General features: G+C 45.6%; 2 protein-coding genes across 2 annotated transcripts in view; one reads left to right on the plus strand and one right to left on the minus strand.

Annotated features, from left to right (window-relative positions):
* Positions 1-19,070, plus strand: part of RAD54L (RAD54 like) — a 21,014-nt gene continuing 1,944 nt past the window's right edge. The window contains exons 1-17 of the mRNA XM_064516160.1: positions 1-167; positions 284-361; positions 1,481-1,600; positions 2,331-2,391; positions 4,035-4,170; positions 4,967-5,036; positions 7,501-7,789; positions 8,332-8,456; positions 11,084-11,234; positions 13,169-13,295; positions 15,246-15,320; positions 15,770-15,900; positions 15,989-16,099; positions 16,239-16,362; positions 16,659-16,737; positions 16,842-17,021; positions 18,714-18,877. Of these exons, the coding sequence (XP_064372230.1) occupies positions 165-167; positions 284-361; positions 1,481-1,600; positions 2,331-2,391; positions 4,035-4,170; positions 4,967-5,036; positions 7,501-7,789; positions 8,332-8,456; positions 11,084-11,234; positions 13,169-13,295; positions 15,246-15,320; positions 15,770-15,900; positions 15,989-16,099; positions 16,239-16,362; positions 16,659-16,737; positions 16,842-17,021; positions 18,714-18,877 (2,024 nt within the window). The 5' untranslated portion in view covers positions 1-164. The remainder of the gene's footprint in view (positions 168-283; positions 362-1,480; positions 1,601-2,330; positions 2,392-4,034; positions 4,171-4,966; positions 5,037-7,500; positions 7,790-8,331; positions 8,457-11,083; positions 11,235-13,168; positions 13,296-15,245; positions 15,321-15,769; positions 15,901-15,988; positions 16,100-16,238; positions 16,363-16,658; positions 16,738-16,841; positions 17,022-18,713; positions 18,878-19,070) is intronic.
* The window catches only part of LRRC41 (leucine rich repeat containing 41), a 13,333-nt gene continuing 11,874 nt past the window's right edge, over positions 17,612-19,070 (minus strand). The window contains exon 10 of the mRNA XM_064516159.1: positions 17,612-18,496. Coding sequence (XP_064372229.1) covers positions 18,481-18,496 — 16 coding nt within the window. The 3' untranslated portion in view covers positions 17,612-18,480. The remainder of the gene's footprint in view (positions 18,497-19,070) is intronic.

A 19,070-nucleotide genomic window follows, 5' to 3' on the forward strand; every position in this document is an offset into this window, starting at 1 on the left:
GGGCAGAGCCCGCCCCACGCCTTTCCCGCCGCCGGGACGGCGCGCGCGAACCGCCTCGCGCCGGCAGCCCACCCGCCGCGCGCGGGACGTTACCCCCCCCCCCAACCCCCGCGCTGCGCGCCCCCCCCCAACCCACCGCCCCCCCGGCGCGGCCCCGTGAGGCGATGGTGAGTGCGGAGCGGGCGCGGGGCGCGGCGCCGGGCACAGCGCTGGGCACAGCGCTGCCCTGCCCTGCCTTCCCCCGGCGCCGCGCCCCTCAGCCCTGCGCTGTGCCCCCTTGCAGAGGAGGAGCCTGGCCCCCAGCCAGCTGGCCAAGAGGAAGGCGGGGGACGAGGAGGAGCAGGACTGGCACCCCCCGACGGTGAGCGCCGCGGCGGGGCCGGGGCCGGGGCAGGGGCAGGGCAGGGCAGCGCAGGGCAGCGCAGCGCGGCCTGGCGTGCGGGTGGCCCCCAGCCCCTGGGCTGGTGTTTCCTCCCCTTGCTTTGGTAGTGCCGCTCCTGCAGTCTCGTTAGAGGTTTTTTTTTTTTTTTTTAGTCTTACTAGTCTTCTGTGGGTCTGGGATCAGGCTTGAAGTTTATGCAGTTTTCGTCGGTTTGGGGAGAATTTGTGTCGGGGCGTGTATTTGGCCAAAGAAAACGGTTGTACAAAGATGATGCTTCTCCCCTGGTTATGGAGAAGACTTTCCCCTGGCAGAGCTTCCTAGTGCTTTGTGAGAAGGCCGATAACCAGGGGCATGTAGATGCTTAGGTCAAAATAAAGTATTATGATGATAGGTTCTGTCTTACAGATCAAAGAGCTTCACCCGGTGTTTTCAGTATCAGATTTCTTCTTCTGTGTCAGCAGATAGCTCAACCCTTGTCTCAAGGGAAACAAACTGAACAGAATTGCATTAAGTCAGAAAACACACCAGTGACTTATTTGTCTTGATGCCTTGCTAACTGTCTGAAATTCAGGTTTCAGTGGGGGGCCTTTCACCTGCTTAATAATAAAATAATACCTCTCCACAGGAGCCTCTGGGGACTTTCAGACAGTGTGTTCCAAGCTACTGACCCCCTTCGTTTTCCTTCTGCTTTTTTTTGGTGAAGAAATTTTGCTCGCTGAAAATGAGTCTTGTTTTTTTTCCCCTCTTTTTTTTCTTTTTTCCTGTTTTCTTTCTGAACCACCTGCCTGCTAGCGAAGCAGGTCTCAGTACAGACAAGCCTGCTCTTTTACAAATTGCAAGCCGTTAGCTATTTTCATAATTAGGAGAATGTTTTGACCTTCTTACAGGTTAAGCTTTAGGGCTTGTTGACCTTGGAGGTGTTGCTGGCTCTGTCCTTTGACGGTGGTGGTGAATAATGATTGGATGTATTCAGAGATGCTCAGCTGGCGAGGCGGCTTACCTGTGTGGCTAGGTGCTTACTGAGTGTGACAGCAATACATCTATCTTCTTCTGGTCTCACCAGATACCCATGCGTTCTGTCTTGATTCTGTCTTTTAGACTCAGAAGAGACAGAAGCCTGGCAGTGAGACAGAGAGCGGGGAATGTTACAAGTCACCTTTCCGGAAACATTTGGCTCAGCTGACCAATAGGCCTCTTTGCCTGGATAGCAGTCAACATGTAAGTGGATATTTTTGCTAGTACAGGACAGATGGGGGGCTGCATGTAGAACTCATTTGTCAAGGGAATCCAAACTTCATTCGAGGTTTTTAGGATAGACCTTTTGTCCAGCTCTGTTAAATTGAAGGGAGTGGGTGGGGGTACTTTCTGTAATGGAAAGTTTGAATAAAAAAGTGTTATGGGGCCTGTGTGAAGGATTGCGCCAAGGGATGTGGGTAACTTTCCACACAAGTGACTCAAGTTCTGTCTTCTTGCCCTGTTTGCTCTGGGCTTCCACCTTTGGTGACCAGGTGCTGGGCTGGCTGGACGCTGGGCTGGCTGGAGGTTTGGCTGGTCCAGCATGACTGTTCTTACAGTGCTAACCCAGCTTCTTTACATGAAATGAGTTGACTGACTGCATCATTGGAGCAGGTGGGGAAGCAATAGCATTTAGAGAAGTGAATAATGCCAGTGGTTTTAAGAAGATGGAGTTATGAAAATCAATTTCATGCTTTAGAAAACACAGAAGAAAACAGTTTTAGACAGCAGGGTTAATGGAGGGAATTGTGGTGTTTCACTTCCTTGCTTTTGGATGTCCTTGAAAACAGTTGGGATTGAAGCTTCAGTGAGAACAGAGGGGGCTCTCAGCCCTTGGCAAAACTGAGTTCTCAAGAAATGTCCTGGGTTTTCCTTTTCTAGCGATCTTTGATGTCAAACTTTTTAAACATGTGTTTTCTTTCTGCATTCTTAGGAGGCTTTTATCCGCAGCATTTTGTCTAAACCCTTCAAAGTTCCCATTCCAAATTATAAAGGTAAGATGAGGAGGTTTAAGAGTTGTCTGTATTGTCTGACTCTAGCAGAACAGATGATGCTTTGGCCTGTCAAATATAACTGTGGGATTATTGTTATTTTTTGCACTGATACATATATTCCAGAAATCCTGACTTAATCCTGAAAGAAAAATACTGGCACATTAGCAAAGCTTTCTTATTTTTTACTAGTGTTTAGTTTGGATAATCCGGCATTTCAGAATTGAATTTTTTATACTTACTGCTATGTATTTTATGTAGTGCCAGAACATTGTATCCCAAATTGCAAACACAGAAGCAGGATGGATTCCAAGCCCTGAAAGTTTATCATCTAAATAATACCCTGATGGTACTGACAGACGGAAGGCTGTGGGTAGGAAAGATAATATGTGCCAGTTTTCTTTCTACTTGACTTGGTGTGTTAAGTCTCAAGGTGAACTTCAAAAGAAGGGTTGTTTTGAAGTTCAAAGCCTCGGCTGGTTTTGAATCACTGGAACACAAAATCTCGGAAACAAATGGGGCTGTTCTCTTCCCCTTCATCCTCCAGCTAAAAATTCAAAGACAGGTCAGCCAGTTTCACTCAAACATTAGTTTAAAAATATGTCTATAGACAAACACTGAGTATGAAATGACTAACCTAAAAAGAGTTTTGTTTAACAAAGTTCTTGGCTGGTGGAAAAGCAAATTTGTCAGGGTGCTGAAATTTGGTTGTAACTGTGGAAGCTGCTTTCTGTGACTGTTATCTTCCTCTCTTAATTGGGAGATGAGGCTGTTTCATGTTCTCTTTCCTTGATGTGCAGGCATTGTTGTCTCAGCTTATGATACACACTCATTTTGCCGGGAACTTCAGCAAGCGGCAGGGGAATTGACCCTGCTTTAATTTTTCCAAAGCAAAATCAATCCTGGGGAGCAGAGTTGCCTCCCAGGACTCAGATCTGTCTTTCTGAGCTGAGCTTTGATGGGAGAAGTGGTTTGTATGTGTGTTCTTTTTATATTCACCTCCATTCTAGAACTGTAACATGAAAATATAATATCAGGAAAAGGGGTTCATCCTTAGTCTCTGCTTTTCACAGAAACTGGCTCTGAGGCCAGGCATCTGCTATTACTCAGCAGAGAGAAAATAATACCCTAGAGTAGATAATGGCAGTATGGTGCTAACTGTGATACTATAAAACTTCATTGCTCTTACAGATCTCTTCCTGACCCTGCATAAAAGTTACGAGTCCTGCCAGGCCCAAGTCAGGTGCTCCAAAGAGAGGATTTGGCTCAGTACATATTATGTACCTAGGAATCTAGGGTGAAGTGTACATCCTCGAATCCTGCTTGTCTGACATGAAAGCAAAACAACAGCCTTTGAGAACTAGGAACAGCCCAAAAGGTGTACTCAGAGGTGGTTGAGGGAGACATTGTGCCTGCTGATGACTGAATGCCTGTGGCACAGGTTTGGGATGAAGCCATTGGTCGCCTTCAAAAGCTGCTTATACTGTTGTGTGCCAACATATATGGCATCTGCTGCACCCAGTCGTGCCCATTTTGGTGCGCTCAGTGTGGCTGGCAGGGTCATAGCTCCATCTTTGCCTCTCTTTCTTCGCTGTTTTCTTCTGGGACAAAGCAGTTCTTTGAGCTGTGCCTTTGTTTGCTTTCAGGGCCACTGGGCTTGCGGGCACTGGGTATCAAACGGGCAGGGCTGAGGAGCTCTCTCCACGACCCTTTTGAGGAAGGAGCTCTGGTTCTGTATGAGCCCCCACCACTGAGTGCCCATGACCAGCTGAAAATAGACAAGTGAGTCATCACCTGCCACAAATGCTTCTGTTCTGACCACCTTGTGCATGAAGGTTTGCTTACTTTCCTCCCAGAGGTGTCTGGACAGGGATCTGAATATCAGGGGAAGTTTGGGTCCAGGTATTTTGCCTCCGAATTGCTCAGGTATAGTACTAATCAAAGAAAAGAATGTACCCGTGTCAGACTGTGTTCTTCCACTGGCTGTTTGATCTCCCACTCATCAAAAATTTCAACCTGTTGGAGGGACTAAGGACTCACATGTGGAGAAGCCGTTAAGAAAATTTTATGGCTCAGTGGTTAGTCCGGAAGTGTCAGCATCTAGGGACAAGCAAAAGTAGATGACTGACACTCAAATGTTAGGTTGCCTGGTGGTTTTTATTCTTAAGTAGTTCCTTCACTACTGTTGTTGTAATGTAAAAGGGGTAAGACTATCAGCTGGATCTTCATGGACAGAGGATGAGGTTCCTGATTTGGTGTCTCAAGTAATGCAGTTAGTTTCCTTATTCAGACAAGGAAAATATTAATGACTTTCAACTGTGTCTCTGAATCATGTTCTGGCCTTGTTTTAACCATGGCCTGAACACACACCCATCTCACTGACTTTGCAGATGGTAGATCAGACCCATGTGACTCTTCTCTCAAAATTAAATTCATCCATTTTTCTTTTTCTCATTGGCAATTGCTTCCCTCAAGCCGCTGAGGAGTGCTTAGAATAGCAGTGAGATTAAGAGAAACAAACATACGCTGTGCTGAGTGCATTAATCATGTATTCATCTTTCTTGACTGCCTCCTACAGGGACAAAGCACCTGTCCATGTTGTGGTGGATCCTGTCCTCAGCCGTGTTTTACGGCCCCATCAGAGAGAAGTAAGTTTTGTACTGGGACCTGAGGGTATGCCTGGAGGTCTTGATGCATTTCAAAACGCTGCAGTTCCTCTGCTGGAATTATTACCCACCAGCTGTGAGGACTGTGTTACATAATAGACTCTTCTAGTTTGCTGCAAATGCAAAAATCAAATGGGTCTGTTTTAACCGCCATCTTAGAGGCCTGAATGCTGCAGATATTCTCTGTCCTGGGTTAAGCAAGAGGACTTGTGACTATTGTAGCAGTCCTGTTTGGCCTTAAAAATGTGGGAATTTATTGCTTTCTAGTGGGTAGGAACTTTCTCTTTTCTTGCTTCTGATCTAGCAGGGTCAGTGCACTCCCATTATAAAAATGACATTTCCTTATGTGCAGATATGTTCTCTGTGGGTATATAGGTCAGATCTGCTTATACTGGGAACTGGGGAGTTTCTGAGACCGCTGCGCACTGGTTTCATAGGTCTAGGAAAGCACATTGGCTTGCTTTTGTGTCACCTTTGAAACCTTAGGAAAAGACTAGCTTCTGCATGGAGAATGGGATCTTGCAGAGTTAGAGCTGAAATTCTAGCCTTTACTTGTCTTCAAGTTTGGAGATGTAGCTCTCTTGAATGGCTTGTAAAGGAACTCTGTTTGCAATGTGATGGGATATTATTGCAATAAATTATCTTAGCAGTGCAATCTTGACATGGGCAGGGTAGACTGTTCAAAACACTGTGTTTTACTGATCAACAGAACCAACTGGATTGGCAGTTTCTGAGCCAGTAAGTACAGAAGCTCTTGTTTCTGGTATGATGGTTCCCAACACAGTGTGGAGCAGTGTCCTACTTCACTGTGTGTTATGGACAGGCTGTTCTTTGTAAATGTAAGCTGTCAGTGATCTCTGTAGATTTGGAATTAGCCCGTGGAGAGTGCTGAAAAACATTTTCTATCTTAAATATATGCAACATTGCAACCCTGGAACTGTGGGTACTAATCCCCAAATATCTGCCTTAGGTATCTAGAGAGTTTGAGATTTATCATGGATACAGTATATTATCGTTTAAGCCTAGAGGCAGCATGGATGGAAGCTGTGATTGCTGATCTCGCAGGCTAAGCAGGTCAAGCTGGATGTGTCCCTGCACAAGAGATCTTTAGATGACTCTGAGAGCGCTGTAGGCTGCTCCTAGCTTGTACTTTTATCTCAGAGTTGGTGTTGAACCTGTGACCCAGTGTAATGCTGGTCTCTGGCTACATAGCTGGAGGCACTGTGTTTTGGATAAGACACTGCCTGCTGGCACTTTTCTCAAGTAATGACAATTGTGTTGATGTCCTGAGCACTCTGTCTATTTTTTGACAGCTAGGTATCTCTCATACAGCAGTCTCAGCTCTGGTCAGACTAATCAGTCTTTGTCAGCTAAGACTCCTGTGCTAGTTTTTTCTGCTGATGCTCCCAGACTGTTGTACAGCTTTGCTCAGTTTTTGTCATGTCTTTTGTCCAGTCCCTGGGGAGGTTACCTTACTGGATCTCCAGCCAAATTCACTCTTTTAGTCAGCAGTGTATTATTCGTCTGGCTCAAATAAACTTCACTAACCTGCTGTTAAGGGCCTAAAAATAATAATAATAAAAAAAAGTCACCTTGCACTTCAAGACCTATTTCATTTTCCAGTCCAATACAACAGGCCAAGGTGGAGTGAATCCATCCAGGTGTTTTCAGGGCCTGCGTGCCAGTTCCTGCTCTGTTGACACAGTTCAGGGAGCTTGTGTATTCCCAGGACAATGTTGCAGGTTTTCTGTGACTCCCTGTCACCATGTGCTAGAGGAACATTTTTCAGAGCCTGTGTCTTTTCTTCCCTGAATCTGTCTGGGTCACGTGTTGTAGCCTAAAACAGGACACAGTTGTCCTCTCCTCCCAGCATGTGACATGAGCTGTAGGCTCAGCCCTGTGTCTTCTCTGAAGTTAAATCTGCTTTGGATTACGTGTCCTCAGGTAAGTCCTAGTGGTTCTGTGTCTCTAGGCAGAAAAGATGAGGGCTGCTAAGGGTATTCTGGGAGTTAATTGAGGAATAGAAACAAATCTGGGCACTTTATGACTCTTTGTTCTCAAGCATCTGAACAACACACAATTAGGTAGTTTTAATGTGTTTAGAGTAGCTGGTTGCTGCTGGTCTGGGCCTAACTAATGTAGCAAAGGATAGGAATTTCTGAGAAGTTGAATCAGGAAACTAGTTATAATTGTACAGATAAAATGTAGCAAGATTTTTTTCATGCTATGAGGTATGTGTCAACACCAGTAACGTTGTTCCAACCTGGATGTGGCTGCATTTTAGCTGCATCTCTAGCGATTTCCCTCTGTCTCATTAGAATGCTGCAGGCCCCCAGGGATGTGCTATGCAGATTTGCTGTTTGTTGTAATATCAGTCCTGTGCAGTAATGAAGCTGTCATTCTGCCTGTGTCCCCATCCTGCTCTGAGAGAACAATTTCTTGTCAGGGAGTGAAATTCCTGTGGGACTGTGTGACGAGCAGGCGGATCCCTGGGAGTCATGGCTGTATCATGGCAGATGAGATGGGACTGGGCAAAACCCTACAGTGCATCACTCTCATGTGGACACTTCTCCGTCAAAGTCCGGACTGCAAGCCTGAAATCGAGAAAGCCATGGTGGTGTCTCCCTCCAGTCTGGTGAGAAACTGGTACAACGAAGTAGAGAAATGGCTGGGGGGAAGGATCCAGCCGCTGGCCATTGATGGAGGCTCCAAAGAAGAGATTGACCGTAAGCTAGGTACAGAAATGTTTGCAAATGATGTGCTTTCGGTCAAAATCTTAAATTAGAGAAAGCCCAGTTGCAGCCGATGTGAAGATCTGTGGGCTGTCGTTAGAGACCCAGAAGCTGAAGAAAGTCTCTCTTCTAACTTCATGTCTAAATCAGGTCTTTGCATGTTTAGTAATAGTTGATCTTTGGGAATAATCCAAGTCCCATTGCTTGCTTAATTTAGGATGGTTCTGGTGCCACCTCATTTCTCTAGCCAGGAGGAGTGGGCTAGTGAGGAGGCGAGCAGTCAAAGTGGTTGAAGATGACTGGCAGAGGTGGGAGAGGGATGGAAGTGGGGACAGTTGCAGAAAAAGCAGCATGGGTATATGCAGCTAGAAGAGGTGCTATGGAGAAAGCAGCTGCTCTTCAGGATCTGAAGGCATTGAAATAGATGGAAAGGTTCCCTTAAATTTTTAAGGCAAAAAGATCAGTCTCAACTGCAAAGTTTGAATCCGATTCTCTTACTGTTTTCCTCATCCCTCTTTTTTCCTTTTCCCCATTTCCATCCACAGTCAGCTTTATGAACCAGCGTGGACTGCGAGTGCCTTCACCCATCCTGATCATCTCCTATGAGACTTTCCGCCTTCATGCTGAGGCACTACAGAAGGGCAGTGTTGGGCTGGTCATATGTGATGAGGTATGGGGGAATCTTCAATGAAAACTTGTTCCTCGTGTTTTCTTGAGATCTGGGTAAAACTGTCTGCTTTTTTTAAGGGGAAGGGTGTGGTTAGCTGTGGAAAGCAGGCATCCTTATGTTCCAAAGGCTCTGGGTAACCAGCTCATCCATACTGGGTGGGCCTGAATGAGAGAGGGTATTCACAGGAACTGAGAGATGAAAAAAATCCAGGTGTTACCTTCTGGTAATTACTTCTTGGGTCCCTGTCAGGGTTCTGCACCTACTGGAGCCTTTTCAGTGTGAGGGGCCAGCATAAATATGTAGCAGAAGGATGGTCCAGTGTCTTGTCTTGCTTTGTTGGGATGACAGTGCCCTGGCTCACTGCTCTTGTTTTTATTTATTTGCTTCTGTCTTTGCTCAAGTGAGAAGTGCCTTCTTTTTTGTCCAGCCTCATGTTCTACCCAGTAACTTTGAAACTGGCTCTGCTTTGACCAAGAGAGGTCTCCAGAGGTCTCTCAGAAAGTGAACAATCCTGTGATTCAGCATGGTATTGTGTGTAGTTTTGGCTGCTCTCAGCCTCTTTATCTGGCAGTCTCGTTGTGGTATGACGGAGGTCCCTTTTTACTCAGACTGTTAAGGACTTGCTAAGGGCAGTGCATCAAGTCAGTTGCTGTGCTTAAGTCTCCTGATTCACGCTTTCCCCTAACCCTCCTGGACTGCTAGGTTACGTTCCCCCCTCCAGCTGTGACATCCTGGATCTCTATTCCCCTCTCTCCTGTCCAAGCCTCAGCCCTGCTGAAGACAGCGTAAGTTAGGTGCCATCATACTTCTACTGGAGGTAACAGACATCCCATGGAAGTGGGACCGGGACCTCAAAATAGCCAGCTATCCTACAGTCTCTTGTCCCAGAATATGTCTGCTCCCCTGGCATGGCATGAGTAGGAGTGGCCTGCTTTCTGAAGCTGCAGGCTCAGAAGACTTCTTTCTGTGCTGGGGGTGATGATGGTGGGATTGTTGAAGGGGTCTCCCATGGCAGGACCCCCTTCCCCTCCCTCCTGCCATGTGTGCACTTGGCAGGAGGTAGGAGAGCTAGGTGAGGCATTGCCACACATGCTGCTTGTTCAAGAACAGGCAAACTCGGCTTTACTCCTCGCTTGCTGAGCATTTGATCTGTTTTTGCCAAGCCTGACTTTTCAAGCTCTGCCTTCCCATGGCTGAAGTGGATTTAATCTTTCCTTTATTCTTCCCTGTTTGTGGTTATACGTAGCAAGATTCAGAGATTTCCTGAAGGAGAGAATTAAACAAATCCCTCCTGCCTCCCTGAAATGATCAAGCTGGGGGGCCTTGCCCACTGTTGGGGTGTCCTATGCTACCTCTTAGAGGAGATTTGTTAAATGTTCATGCCACCCAGTGGTTTGGCTGAGTATCTGCTAGAGCACTGCTGAGAGGAGCTTAAAAAGCCAACAACCTCCTTCAGTAGGATAACTCCCATCCAGCTTTTACCCACTGAGTCCCTGACTGCCCCCACTCCAGGTATCCCTGGGACCGGGCAGAGGGGAAGGAGATGCCAAGCATGCCTGCTGTGGCCAGCAGCTGGTGGTGCAGGTCCTTGGCCTTGTGTCTTCCCCATGTTCCTGATAAATACTCAGCTCTGCAGTGGTCTGACGCTTTCAAAAAGTGTCTCCCTGATTTAAGCTTTGCCTTGCAGCATAGCACCCAGATACTAATACAGCTGATTTGCCCAGGCATATGGTAGTGTCCTGGAGCACTTTACCAGAGGATGACAGAGTTCTCTAATCAAAGAGCCCTCAGCAGGTCCGATCGTGTTTATATGTGGCGTCAACCTAACAGTTTCTGTCTGTGGCAGAGTAAAACGTAGGCAGGCTTTAAATGTTTATCTCTTACTTTGATTTGCTCCATTTTTGTTGGCAGGGTCATTTCTTTAACTTGCTCATGCACTTGAGAATCTGGGTGCGTTTTATTTCTTAAACGTCGCCCCTGCTGAGAGTCATTTTTCATCTCACATCCTGGTTCTTCCAGGCCTTGAGTGGCCAGGGAGCATGAGTGCAAAACACTGATGTAAAGCAATGCGTTACGCACCTCAATCTTATATCTGTGGTTAGGAAATGGGGACCATCTTCAGACCACTCCCTGTAGGTGCAGAACCCTTTCTTATTAGTGTGCAAAGGCCTGGCAGTCCTGGATATAGGTGGTCTTGAATGGCTTGTGGTCTTGACCTTGGATGCTGCAGGATCACTGATCCAGAGTTCGGTGCCTAGTGCTGGTAGCTATCTTTGAATGGGAAACAGTTCTTGTAGTTAGACCTCACGGTGGTTGCTATTTTCATGTTGGGCCCTCTTGCCTGGGTGCGACTCGGATGTCCCCTCTCTGGGGAGCTTGTAATGAGAATGTCATGTTTCCTCATGTAATAGCTTTGTTTTTTCCCTAGGTTCTTGTCTTTAAAAGAAGTCTGTGGCACAACAGTAGAATGCACCTACCATAACTCTGTTATCAATAACATGATTGGGAAGGGGAAAAGCAATGAGGTGCCTTGTGGCAAATACAGTGTGTTGGTGGGAACTCCAAGCTGCTTCCCATCAGAGCCATTGGATTTATAATTAGCTGCATTCCTTTTTTCTTTTTCAAAGGGGCACAGACTGAAGAACTCTGAAAATCAAACATATCAAGCTCTCAACAGCTTAAATACACCCCGACGAGTCCTTATCTCTGGCACCCCCATTCAGAATGACCTGCTTGAATATTTCAGCCTGGTGCACTTTGTCAATTCAGGCATCCTAGGTAAGAAATACGAATGTGAGTGAGACCTGAAAAGGGGGGAACTGCTGACAAGGCCTCTTTCAGCCATCACTGCCTGCAAAAACAGAAATCAAGACGTTAGTGAAGGGAAAGGTCATGTACAGTTTGGAGACTTAATTCTCCTTTGACTTGTATCTGGAATGTCTAGATCAGGGTCCCATGTTCTAGATTCTGTGTGTAAGCAGAGCTCTGTTCTGAGGAGTTCACTGTTTAAAGTGGATGAGTCTAATAGAGGTGTTTTGGAAGGGGAATTAATTATTAGAGTAAAATAAATATCTTATTGTGAATACTAGATGGCTTGACTCCTTGTGTGGCTATATTGGTCATCCAAAAGGCCTGCATAGGCTAGGAGTTTCTCTGACAATAGGTTGGAGATACTGCAGGAAGAGCTGAGCAAGAAAGGTGAGCTCGTAACGGTACTTCCCACAACACTAGCAGGCTACAGCAAATTCAGAGACCTCCTGAACCAGGACTGACGTCATTGTAGGGGAGGCCCTTTGGAGAGGAGGGCTTGATATGACTTGCTGTGTATATTGAGTATGGAGGAAGTCTGGGAGACCAGCTTCCCCTTGCTATCTTAATTGTACCCATCTGACAAGAGGCTGAAGGGACTGATGCAAGGTGGAATGGAGTACCTTGTGGTAGAGCAGGTGACAAAGCCCAGATCTCTGACAGTCCACCATCCTGCTTTCAAATGTTTCTGAGAGAAGGCTTAGAGTAATGATGTCTAGCACTTGGAGTTGAGACTGCTTTCTTTTAAGGTAAGGAAGGCCTGAGAATCTGGGGTAAGCCTTATCTGAGATAGAAAAAAAGACTCTGGAAGAGAGATGCTGATTAGTTTGAGTTTTCAGAATCAAGCACCGTCTATGATTGCTGATAGTAAATTAAAATGTTAGATTTAGCAGATTAAAATTTAATTAATTTAACTTATTAAAAGAGGCTCTGGCTCCTATGCTCTGCCTATGTTTGTAAGCTCGTTTTCATTTTAAAAGCAAAGTAGACTTTACATGCTCTCCTGCATGCATCGTGGGTTAGGAGCAGCTCTACAGCTTTCCAGTTTGAAGACGTTCATCTTTATCAAGAAAGGTCATTTTTCTGCCAAGGAGTGAAAGTAAACCAGTCTGTAAATAATTTCTTTGTTGCTGTAACTTATCCTCCATGTTTGTGTCAGGTTGTTGGACATCCAGTCCAAAAGGCTTGCCGTTAAATCCAGTGCACACACTATTCCTTACCTAAACTCCAGTCATCAGATCCTGAGTCTTACAAGCAGTGTTTGGGCTGCATGTTTTTCTGTTCAGCTGTTCTACCACCCCATCCCATCCTGTCCTTGAGAAATCTTGGGAGCAGATGTTCTATACCTGCTCTTTCATGTGCTTCAATTTTGGGGAGTTATTGCAGGGAGCTGATGTGATTTTTCTTGACCTATATTTGGGCAAGGCTAGTCTCCCTGTACTTCCAGTTCTTTCTGAGATGAGGTTGATGCCATAAATGCTGCCATCAAGGCTGCATGCATATAGTAGTCACTCTTCGTTCCTTCAGCCTGTGACTAGTAATAAGCAACTGATTACAAGTAATTTTGGAACAGACAGACATAATGTCTGTGCTGTTGTTTGCAAGGACAGACTCTGGGAATGAAAGTGTAGCTGGTATGTGAGCAAAACCAAAACATGCCTCATGGGACTCAGGTTTAATTAAAATTGTATGGTCTTTGGCAGTGCTGTGTTGTTGGAGTACAAAATATTTTCCTGTTGTATGTGTTTGCCTGCCTTGTTTGAATTTTTCTGGGCTAGAAAGAAAAACAAATCATACTGAAGGGCAAAGGCCCCATGCTTGTGGTATGATAGCTGGGGCAGTGGGAGTGCTGATCAAAGTCTATTTGGTAGTAGATGCTACCTTTTCTCTTCTGTTTCATACAGGAACAGCACAGGAATTTAAAAGACATTTTGAAATTCCCATCCTGAAAGGCAGAGATGCAGATGCAAGTGAAGCTGAGCGACACAAAGGAGAAGAGAGGCTTAAAGAGCTGATCAGCATTGTGAACAGGTGAACTGCAGCTCCCTTCTCTTTACAGAGCTTTTGCATAAACCCTTGGTGCACATGGGTATCTTTCCAAATTACAGTCCTAGCTGTAACAGATGCTCTTGCCAGTTACGCATGTTCAGTAAGTGATTGTACGAGTACTTATGCCCTAAAAAATCAACATAGCATATAGTTTTAGTTTGAAAAATAGCATGTGGAAATGGTGGATTTAGCTTCAGTAACCCTGAAGCACGTGTCCTTTGGTGCTAAATCATGAACTGACTCTTCTGTTTCTATTTTCTCCTGGGATCTGAACAGTCAGGTAGTATCCTTTTATCTACATTAATATAAGAACAGCTTAGGCTGGGTAAGACTGAAAATCTTTCAAGCCCAGTGGCAAGTAGCAGACAGAAAGAGTACAAGGGATGTTGTTCAGTTTTACTGATGATGTCCAAGTCAGAAAAGAGTCCAGCTTGCTCTTTCACAGCTGTGTTGGCTCTGTAGGGCTAATGGGATTAGACTAGTAGTGTCAGAAATGTGTCTTTTGATCCCGAAGAAGCACCTCTGTCATGTAAAATGCCATCTTATTTCTCTTTGGTTGATTTTTGTTTTTTTTTTTAAGTGTGGTTTCATTCTGTTCAAGAATAAAACCATGGTATCCCAAATCTGCTGGCAATCTCTTCTCTCTAAGAACTCTCACTAGAGTCTCTTTTGATTCACAGCATTGCTAGTGCCTTCATTTCTCTTTCTTTCCTTTTTAATCTGAGCTTTTGCAATCATCACAAATACACCCCAGCAGTTCAAAGTCATGGCAGATTGAATTTCACGCTGTGTATAGCCTGTCTATAGGAACAGCCATGACCTTGACTCAGGCCCGCTTGCAGAAGCCTGAGCAAAAGGAAAGTTTAGAAGGAGAAAAGCTTATTCCTTCCTGGGGTGGATGCAGTTCTTTTCCAGTTAATGGATAAAGGTGTAAAAGGGTGTTCAAGAATGTTTGTGCCTGGCTGTGTTGTGAGGTCCTTTTCTTTATTGTGCAACAGTCATGATATGCAAGTGGGGAAGTGGACATACGTAGACAGTAACAGATGAATCAGTCAAAATTGGTAGGAATTATAAATGAGACAGTGATCAAAAGACATGTGGAATCTTAGAAGTAGGGCTGAAAGGACTCTGGAGAAGGCATTTAATTCATCCTGCTGTCCTAAGGCAGAGTTAGACCTAAGCCATCCCTTACTCAACCCTTACCCAGCAATGAAGACCTCATAGATTCCCCAGGGCATCAATTCCAGGCCATCCCTGTCTTTGCAGTTAGAAAATGCTCTTAATGTGTAACCTAAATCTTCCTTACTGCAGTTTAAGCCTGTGACTTTTCATCCTGCTGTTCATGGGTTTGGAGAACAGATTATTTCTTTCTTTGCAGCAGCCTTTGACAGATCTTGAGGCTGTCATATATCCCTGCTGTCTTCTCTTCTGTAGATTTTGTAACCTCAACTTTTCCTAGCTGAGGGAGGACTACTGAGTTATGCGGGGAGCTGACTGCTCATATGTTGGGTTATGTCCATAGTGTGCAGTGGTTAAATCCTTTGCCCACTTCTCTGTCCACGTGACTGGTCTGCTTTAACTCAAGTTGAATGTCCTTGGTAGACTGAGAAAGAGCTGAGTTTCTCTGCTAAGGGATCGGGCTCTGTTAGGTTTGATTATGCCTGATCCCTCCAAATCTCATGAACAAGAACTGTGAGCCTCACAAAGATACTGAGTTATCCTAGTCTCTGTAGTATGGGCTGATGTAGCATGATGTAGCATGGGTTTGGTGTGGATGGCTGATGCCTGGGCTTTGCCATGTGTTGGACTGTCACAGACAGACCCTTGATGACTAGATATCAAAGGGACTGTGTCAAACTTCTGAGGAATAATACTGACAAAACAGGCTTTTGATGTCATCCAGGCATCTGATTTTCTTTTCCTTCCATGCAGGTGTTTAATCCGAAGAACTTCGGACATCTTGTCCAAATATCTGCCCGTGAAGATTGAGCAGGTGGTCTGCTGCAGGTATCAGAAAGCATGTGTTCTCCCTGTCTAAAGGAAACAGCAACAGGAAGCACTGAACATTTGCAAAAAGCCCTGCATTGGATGGTGGTTTTGACTGTTCCCCTCTAGGAATAAAATTGTAGCCATTAGCAGTATGTTGCTTTTTCTTCTGAAGCAGGAATGGTCAACCCACAGCTATGGTGGGGGTTCTGCCAACCAGGTGGCATGCTCTGGGCAGCTCTGTATAGCAGAGCTATGGGCTACGCAGGGTGTCTGCAAGCATCTCTTCTAGCTCTGGGCTGAGATATAAACACTCCATCTTCAGCCTTGGAGGCAGTTCTAGGCTGGCTGTGCTTTAGCAAAAAAATTTAGAGACTGGAACCAAAGGGAACCTACTGTGTAGACAACGGAGGAAGAGGGAGTTTGGTTTGGGGGAGGACTGGGACTGCAGAGCTCTTGTTCTGTTTCAGACTGACGCCTCTTCAGGCTGAGCTGTATAAGAACTTCCTGAAGCAAGCCAAGCCAGTGGAGGAGCTGAAGGAGGGCAAGATCAGTGTGTCATCCCTTTCTTCCATCACCTCCTTAAAGAAGCTCTGCAATCGTGAGTTGTCTCGCTGGGGGGTGAATGGGTTTGGTTTTTACATTGTTGGTGCACACTCCATGGTTGCTGAGCTCTGTTTGTTCTCCAGACCCTGCCCTGATCTATGACAAGTGTGTGGAAGAGGAGGAAGGTTTTACCGGAGCCCTGGATTTGTTCCCTGCTGGCTACAGCACCAAAGCTGTGGAGCCTCAGCTTTCAGGTAATGTGGAGCTTTACAGTATAAATGTGTTACCTAACACAGGCAACCTATAAGACTGTATTTAGGGCCCCAGCAAGTACCCCTCCAAGGTCAGGAATTTGGGAACTTCTCTAGGTTTCTTTCTCTTCTTTTTTTCCAGGAAAGATGCTGGTTTTGGACTACATCCTTGCTATTACAAAAAGTACCAGTAACGACAAGGTAGTTCTAGTCTCTAACTACACCCAGACACTGGACCTATTTGAAAAGCTCTGCAGGAACAGAAGGTTTGTCTTTGGGCTTCATTTGTCTAATCCTCCAGAACTGTACTTTCAGCATACACAGTAAAAGAAGCTGGCTATTTTTAAGGTTTCTATCAGCAGGAACTTGTGACCTGTCTTGTACCTTAGAGAGAGATTCCTGAACTGGAACTAATGTGACTTGTGCTCTGGCTGTTGGGGGTCACTCAGTAGAAAAGCTCTGGCCCTCTGCAAAGCTCCTAAAGCCCAGCCCCTTTCTACAAGGCTGTGAAAGACTTTTCTCTTTACAACACTCAGGCTGTAGTAAATGTTATGTATTCCAGGTATTTATATGTCCGGCTGGATGGCACCATGTCCATTAAAAAGAGAGCAAAGATCGTGGAGCGATTTAACAGCCTCTCGGTACGTAGAATCTGTCGGTTGCCCCCAGCTGTCCTCCCAGTTCAGCGAGCTGTGAGTAAACGTGGGGCTGCCTCTGTTTAATCCATGCCTGTCTTTCTCCACAGAGCCCTGAGTTTATCTTCATGCTGAGCAGCAAAGCAGGCGGCTGTGGTTTGAATTTGATTGGGGCTAACAGACTGGTTATGTTTGACCCAGACTGGAATCCAGCTAATGATGAGCAGGCCATGGCTCGTGTGTGGAGGGATGGCCAGAAAAAGACATGCTACATCTATCGACTGCTTTCAGTGAGTCGGATTCCTCTTGCCCCCTTTACACAGGGTTCTCATTGCCATCCCAGGCTGCAGCCCATGTGACTGGGACCAGAAGGGGGAAAATGCTTCTGTGTCAGTGACCAGAATTGATTGGAACTTGATTGCTTCCAAGCTTAAGACATATTACCATGGAAAACATTACTGCAGGCGTTGGTTTCTAAGTGACTGACTTCTGGGTTAAAACAACTGCAACTTTCCAAATAAGATACTAAGATTTTTTTTTTTTTTTGAAGTCATTTAGGCATCTGACTTCTTTGATTTCACGGGGTGTCTGATGCTGAAGTCTGTTTATCAGTTTGGCTGCAGTCTATTGTGGTTGAGTGTAGATGTACTTATTAAACAGCAGCTATGTTCCCAGTAGCTTTTGGAATGGGGCTACCAGTCAGTAGATGGGGAAGCTGCTCTATGTATCAGGAAAGAGACTAGCTTTTTGCGGCTAGTACTCCCTGACAAAGTGTTACGATATCAGTAGTGTATACTGTTCACAAATGTTGCCTGTTTGCCCATTGTTAACTTCACCTCCCACTTAAATGAGACTGACTTTTTTGTAAGCTTGTGTTCCTTGATCATTTTTTATTTTATTTACACAAAACAGATCTTTGTTTTCTATCTTCTGTGCATTTGTACAAGTGTACATGCGTTCTTTGCCCAGCTGTTCCTCATGGTGTTCCACTTTTTCTCTGACCTGGTTATGCCTGTAAGCAGAGCACTGTTTTGCTTTTAAAACTAACAAGCCAGTCTGCAAATCTGACTAATCACCCTCCTCCGTTGTGTTACATTTGTTTGCAAAACAGCCATGGATTTTCTCCTAGATCTTGCCTTAAAAATGTAGCACACTGGCTTTTAAGCACATCTGTTCTAGGAGTAGTCATCTCCCTCTAGTCAGAGGGTGTGATTGATCAGCGTGTGAGTGTACCAGAAAATACTGCTGATGTTCATGTCGCCTGCAGCTAGCCCTTGCTGTTGCTTTTTTCTGAGTGTCTGATTGCAGGAGAAGATACTGCTCCAGTGAAGCATGGCAATGCCAAGCAGCAATGATGATTTTTATAGTCTTTCTTGTCCTTTACCAGCTGATTCTAGCAAACAGTGCTGCTGCTAGCTCCCAAACTACTGAGCCCCCCCGGCAGGGATGTTGATGAAACTTTACCAAGTGATAGAAAGGAGAATTCTTGCTTGCAGGAATTCTGGTTTTGGCAGGAATTGGAGAGCAAGTTTTTGCTCTGAGTTCGGTGGCCTCCTCTTGACTACCACCAGGATGGTTGTTTCATGCCTTTAAGAGCTTGTGCTGGGCAAGTTCTGCATCTAGGCAGATCTATTAGGAAGGGTGAGAGGGCTGTAGCTGTTTGGCTCCTTCCCCTTCTGTCATCACAACCTGGTGCAGCATGTGTGCCCCAGCCACAAGTGACAGCTCCACCTCTTCTCTCTCCAGATCTCAGTTGGCTCCACTCCTGTGGATGTGGTGACAGAAACAGTTAGGTTGAATCAGTGCCCAAATGAGACATGCTCGGAATGCAGTTACTGACACTCGTCATTCTGTACTGGCCCAGCAAGGCACTAGATGTCCTGACAGCTTACTGCCATTTGATCTGTGATATTTTCCCAATGTAGTGGTGGTTTAATACTAGTGTCCCAACCATGCTTCATCTCTGACTATCTCTCTTGTAGACGGGGACCATAGAGGAGAAGATCTTCCAACGTCAGACCCACAAGAAAGCGCTCAGCAGCTGCGTGGTGGATGAGGAGCAGGATGTAGAGAGGCACTTCTCACTTGGGGAGCTGAGGGAGCTGTTCACACTGAATGAGGCCACCACGAGTGATACCCATGATAAGTAAGTATATTGAATAATGATGGATGGGGTCAGCAAAAACCCTCTGCAGAGGTTCCTCAAGCAACAAGAGGAAGCTCAACAGGGGAGGGCCTTGAGTGTCTTTGCTTCTGAAACTCCTAACCACCTGGAGATTAGCACTTCCTTGCTGGCCTCCTTTTTTGTTGTCTTAGAAAAGCTTTGATAGCTGGACAAA

The sequence above is a fragment of the Dromaius novaehollandiae genome, chromosome 8 (assembly GCF_036370855.1).
Source record: "Dromaius novaehollandiae isolate bDroNov1 chromosome 8, bDroNov1.hap1, whole genome shotgun sequence".
Classification (NCBI taxonomy): Eukaryota; Metazoa; Chordata; class Aves; order Casuariiformes; family Dromaiidae; genus Dromaius; species Dromaius novaehollandiae.